General features: G+C 35.1%; 1 protein-coding gene and 1 long non-coding RNA gene across 2 annotated transcripts in view; one reads left to right on the forward strand and one right to left on the reverse strand.

The window, feature by feature from the left end:
- The window catches only part of chrna7a (cholinergic receptor, nicotinic, alpha 7a (neuronal)), a gene marked incomplete in the record, with an annotated part of 25,957 nt that overhangs the window by 7,456 nt on the left and 12,282 nt on the right, over positions 1-6,219 (forward strand). Inside the window, 4 exon segments of the mRNA XM_014001570.1 lie at positions 268-407; positions 1,239-1,283; positions 3,217-3,326; positions 5,643-5,722. Coding sequence (XP_013857024.1) covers positions 312-407; positions 1,239-1,283; positions 3,217-3,326; positions 5,643-5,722 — 331 coding nt within the window.
- Positions 3,250-6,219, reverse strand: part of LOC106512979 (uncharacterized) — a 6,196-nt gene continuing 3,226 nt past the window's right edge. Inside the window, exons 2-3 of the long non-coding RNA XR_001309741.1 lie at positions 3,470-3,559; positions 3,250-3,330 (exon numbers count right to left, since the gene is read on the reverse strand). This is a non-coding gene — a long non-coding RNA (uncharacterized LOC106512979). The remainder of the gene's footprint in view (positions 3,331-3,469; positions 3,560-6,219) is intronic.

A 6,219-nucleotide genomic window follows, 5' to 3' on the forward strand; every position in this document is an offset into this window, starting at 1 on the left:
CTGCAAACATTATGAGCACTCAGAAACACAGTTAATAAGAGGAGATAATATTATAAGATGTGTACAAATATTCTAACATTGAGCCTTGGCTCCAAAACAGAGACAGGCTGCTAAAGTCCACGTGAGCCCAGCAACTGTGAGGAGGACCGTCAAGGTCCGGTGCCACGTCTCTGCTGATTCTTGGCGGCACAGACTATGAAAATGAACTGTCATGGTTGTTTTATTTTTACAAAATATTTATCACTAAAATGTGCCTTGTGTCTTTAGTTTCCCATCAGGGGCCGAGTCAGCGCAAACTGTACAACGATCTGATGTCTGGGTACAACCCGCTGGAGAGACCGGTCTTCAACGATTCTCAGAGTCTCAGTGTTTTCTTTGGACTCAGCCTCATGCAGATCATGGATGTGGTGAGTACACTATCACCTACTGGCAGTTTGGAGAACTATTATCACTGAGTTTATCTCAAAGCATGTAGAATCATTTCTGTTGTAGAAGCTTGTTTTGGGTAACCAGTAAAAACAAGATGTCATCATATCGAATAAGTCTCAAAGTGGTCAGTGGAAAAACAGGCAGATACAGTATAGTGGTTTGATTAAAATGTTTGCAATAATTTCATTTTGTCCAAATATAGCAATCCAATGCCTTATCAGTGTATCATTTAAATAAATTGTCTAAAATGTTATCTTATTTTTTAAGCCCTTTTGTGATTTTGTGCAAAAACGCCTTAAATTTTTTACTTTTTCCCTGTGAGCTAGCAAAGCTTTTGTTTCATTCCATCTGGAAAATCTGCATATCGAAATACTTTTTGAGGTTTCTTCTTTGTGATGACATCAAAAATTCCTCAATAAAAATACATGGAAATAGAATTCAGACCAAATGTAGCTTAAACAAGAATCTGAAAATGTACCGAGGTCATTTTGACCAAATTTGACTAAATCTTCAGTTTGATGTGATGGGTCACATGTAGCAAGTCTTCCATTAATAATGAATGCATTCACAGGTTTTTGGATAGTTAAAATCTGTATTTAAAAGTTAAAATGTACCTACTGCTAAATGTATGAACCTGTAAGGTTCATGCTTTTAAAAAAGAAGAAAAACATTATGAAATGTAATTAAATTAATGGTAATATTAACACTTGGTTTCTGCTTCATTTAATTTAAAATAATAGGGAAAAGTGACAGTAACAACTGTAACATAACTTTTAAATAAAAATGTATATATATTTTTTTTCTTTCAGGATGAGAAGAACCAGGTTTTAACAACCAACATTTGGCTACAGCTGGTGAGACAATTTCCTATGCAGTTAAGATTGGTTCAATAAAAATGATTCTATTTTACAGTCTCATCAATATATTTTTGTATATTTTTATTCTGCTATTTATCACACGCTGCAGGATCTTTCKGAATGCAGGCCACACTAGCTGGTTATTTGCAGGATCATTATTTTAATCTCCTGTCTTTAATGTTTGCAGCAGCAAGTCTGAATGAAGTTACATCACCGCCTTTAAAAATGGCATCTTTTAGACTTTAACATTCAAACAATTAGTCAGTATCTAAGTTATCTATTTGTTTAAATGTGTGTTTCAGTTACAGCAGTGACCAATCTTTTTTTCATCATAAAACCGTTATTTTGTCGTCACGTGGGACAAAAAGAACGCAGATGCTTTATTGCAGCTTGTCTGTTTTCTGACACCAGTTCCCTGCTGCTGCACCGTCAGCAGACTCTACCCAGGCTGTTTTAAATCACCCTGTGGAGTCAAACACACCCAAACACACACACATATTACAGGGAAACCCACTCAGACGACATCCACTAGATCAACGAGCGGCGGACGTTGATTTAATTTTCATTGGCTCAGTGAGAATTCCAAGAAAAGAAGTTCGAATGTCCTAAAGACGCACTTGATGCCAAACCTCGACAGGAACTATTGAAAATAATTGTATGAGCTCTCATGTTTGATCATTTTGGATGAAAAACTTCAGAGTGAATGGTCCATTAATGCTCTGGGAGTTGTGGCATTTAGAATAAATCTGACTTTAGTTCTTTTGGGTACAAGCAGCTCTCTATTCTCTAAAGTTTGTAAATAAGGCCGGGGGTTTTCAACGTATCCAAGAAAAGGCTGTTTGTTCAAAATGTTAATGGCACAACTGAGTCCTCTTTAACCCAATGTGTTTTATTCATCAGAAACTGATCTTCACATTGGTAAAAAGATTAAACATAACAATTTGAAAATAATKGAAGGTGAGTTAAAGGTTTTACTTAGAAAATTATTTGAAAACGCTATTTAAAACTTAGCACAAAAAGTAAGGACTTTTGCGTTTGATAGATTATTTCTTTGTTTTAACAATGCTTCTTGGCAATAAATCTTAAACCGCTGGAAATCCTGTTCATTTTCCTTTTAAATGATGCCACATTTGCAAGGAACGTRCATCTGTGGAACGAGCAGTAGAGCTGAGTGTGTGGGTTGTGCACATGAAAAATTTGGGAAATCTTCTCTGACAAACAGCTTATCCTGCTGTTGTTATTAACTCTTGTTTTGAGTTTCTGGTACCTCCAGATGCTGCCAATCAGGTGCCCCATATAAGATTTATGGCCAAGAAGCATTGTTAAAAAAAACAATCTACCAAGCATAAATTTCCTTACTTTTTGTGTTAAGTATTAATAGATCTGTGCCATTTTCACCCAATTGTATTGCCAAGTAATTGGTACACTATTTCACTAAAACAGGTAAACTATTTTACTTATTCATTTTAAATGTTTTCATTTCAAATGAAAATGAAGAAAACAGAATATTTTAAAAGTTTGAACATAAATGAGTATTGTTTTTCAGCTTGCTGCAACCTTTTCTACCAACAGTCGTGTCTCTTCAGGGTGAATCACATTTCAACTTTTCCTCTTTCTGCCACTTTTCTGTCAACATTTTAAATGTGCTGCTCAGTGTTGTATATCCTGACAGATAATATCTCATCCAGATGTGGCTAAATCTCTGTACGGAGATTAAAACTTGTTTCTTGTCGCTTGTCACCACATGAACATAAGCAGAGCAGCTGTTAGACAGGACCTGTTCCTGTTAAAGTAACTGTCAGTGCAGTGTGAGAAAATGTCCTAAATCCCAGATTTACCAAAAGAGGATCTTTGGGGAAATGCTACAGAAATATACAGTATGTATGCATGTGAAACATGAGAAAGTACATAACGATTTTACATCTCGCAGTACTGGAATGACTATTACCTTCAGTGGAATACAGCGGATTATCCAGGTGTGACCAACGTGAGATTTCCGGACCACCTCATCTGGAAACCGGACATTCTGCTCTACAACAGGTGACTGCACAGAACAATAAGACAAGGACAGTTATGTTGTGTTCAAATAAACCTCTATCATGTTTTGCCTCTGCAGAAATTATACAACTGCAATAAAGCTTTTCAACATGAACTCTCTTGAGCACACATGAGAACTTATTTACCTGAATACTTTAATGATGAAGTCCCACTTCCAGTTTGGACTTTGTTCCAAGGGCCTTCTACATATGTTTGTTCCCAGAGTTAGGACAGAGCTGCATAAAAAGAGCATTTAAATATGTCGCGCCCTCAGCTTGGAACGATTTTCAGAGGAAGTCTAAATTGACAAAGAAAGTGATGCTAAAGCACTGTTGAAAGACTGTGAAGGAGAGAGTTTTAATTGTCATTGTTATGGATAAAATGCTTTATTTCTGTTGTTGTGGTTGAATGTAAATGTTGATATTYATAATGGTACTGCTATCTTGCCAGGTCCCTCTTGAGAAAGACATTGTATACAGTATCTCAGTGAGGTTTTTATTAAATAAAGGCATCCTTCTAGCTTATTGACTTCTAAATCAAATGATTTGTCAAYRAAGTTTAAAAGATTAGTTAGTTTACATAGACAAAATATATACAAAAGTCTGGGTTTATACTTGATAAAAAAAAACCAAGTAACTTCACTAAACATGAGGTTTCTAGTCCTAGGGCTGTAATAGCTCAGTGGTTAGTGACATGGTCTCATAATCCTGAGTTTGCAGGTTTGAGCCCAGGTTGCATCAGGAAGGACATCCAGTGTAAAACGAGACAAATCTTTTGTGCATGTTTGGACTCTGTGGTGACCCCCTGAAAAATGAAGCAACCAAAACTATAACAAGGTTTTGGGTCTGAATTTCAAGCCTTTTTTATCAAGTTAAAAACCTTTTCAGTTTTTACTTTCTAACTTGAAGCTTTATAAATCTCTGTAACCCTTTCTCTGACAAATGGATGTTTTTTATTAGTTTTTTTTTTTTATTTAATTAAAATCAGATGGTGTAGTTGATTAATTTGTTTATTTTCACTCAAATGGTTGCCAAAGTTAATTGTTGCTGTGGCTGAGTCGTTTTGGTTCTGTTCTGATCTTTACATCCTCTTTGGAACTTCCTCTTTAGTTTTGTTTCTCATCAATTCATGTTTATTATATTTAATTTTTAGATTATTTCTTGTGTTTTTGTTGCTCTGTGCCATCATTCATCTCCTCTCAGTCAACAGCCTCTCTATACTGTTTCCTGCCAGCCTGACAATCTCACCTGTTAGAATGCTAGGCCTTAACACGCTCTTCTTTTTACAACTTTTTACAAACTTAAATTCAAATTTTCACTTTTTGAAATGTGCCAATTGAAACGCATCAGGCTGTGTTTGTAAATAAAGTGTCGTATTATAAAGGATGGTTACTTTTAATTTTACATTTACAGAAAAAACTAAACTGATGTATTTGATGGAGAACACATTCTCCCACAGTAGCCAGTTATCCTTTTATTTTGCTGTTTTGATCTAARATGAATTACATTTTTGAAAAGGGAGTTGTCTTCTTGATTTGTGCTTAATATTTCTTGTTATGCAATTACAAACTAATTTAAAACTGCAATACATTATAAGTGGCAGAAATCTGCCATTGATTTGATTCATCTCTCTTGCATTAAGTTCTGTAAAGATAAAGGTTAGAAGTTTTAAGAATGCTTAAGTTTTTATTGAAATTAATTTATCCAAATCTCATCATGTTCCGGTTCTTTTTTAGGGTTGCCTTTACTGTTTTCACACATTTGCACCTGAAGTTGTGTCTACAAAAAAACAAAAATACAAAAGTTGTTTTTTTCCTCCATAAAAGCTAATCACGGATGAAAAATTTTAGCAATTTTCCAGTTAAATGACCTTAGTCTGTTGGGTAAGCTCTTTTTAGACAAGAACATTGTACTTCAAGGTTAGCTGTTCAGTGGAGCTCAGATACATGCAGCTCAGTTCAGATCAGTGATCCAGAGTAATAAATCATTTACAGAAATGAATAAAACTGTATTTGACAAGATGGGAGAAAGCGCTTTTATTATACGGCCCTAATGGAAAGCGCCACAAAGTACACCATTAATCAATCTTTACAAGATCTGTAGAGACCACATGAAAAGCACTCAGGTAATAACGAATAAGGTTTTGTTCTCCATTTGTCATTGTCACAGCAAATTCTTGATTTCAGACTTTTAGCTGGTTTCTTTTTTCAACATGAGTTCAGCCCCTTGTGTCTCCACAGAMAGTTCATTTAGGGCTCATGTGTTTGGTCACGTTTTGGTTCCAGACAAAACTGTAAAAACAGTTTTATGTTGTGTGCAGTGCAGATGAGAGATTTGATGCGACCTTCCACACCAACATTTTGGTTAACTCGTCCGGCTCCTGTTCCTACCTTCCTCCAGGTAAGGATTATAATCTCTCATTGGGAATGTTAGATTTGCGATAATTAATCACTWAAACCTTCTATTTTTAGCACTTAAATTTGAATTGATTAAAGCTTGTTAACAGAAACCCTTATTTTTTAAAGCATCCCATATAGTTTTGCACTCTGCTTCCAATCCACAGTTCTAAGACTTAAAGGGCTAGATCAGTAAGACTTAAAGGGTTAGATCAGTGCACATGTGTATCTTACATATCTGTAAAAGCACCATTTCTGCTGAATGATGTACAGGTTTTAATGTAGCCTGCTGCTTTCCAAATAATTTTTTTTACTCTTCAGTACATTAAGCATTTTTTAAAAATTTAAACAGTTTATAAACACTTGGTAAAGATCTGTCACCCAAGGATGACTAAACATCTAGTAAGTTGAGAAATGAAAAAAGTGACAAAGGTTGAGTTTGTTGAGGAAATAGTGATAGGAAAATCTTACTTTGACAGGTATTTTTAAAATGTTTTATTA

Source organism: Austrofundulus limnaeus, unplaced genomic scaffold, assembly GCF_001266775.1.
Source record: "Austrofundulus limnaeus strain Quisiro unplaced genomic scaffold, Austrofundulus_limnaeus-1.0 Scaffold9, whole genome shotgun sequence".
In the NCBI taxonomy this organism is placed as follows: Eukaryota; Metazoa; Chordata; class Actinopteri; order Cyprinodontiformes; family Rivulidae; genus Austrofundulus; species Austrofundulus limnaeus.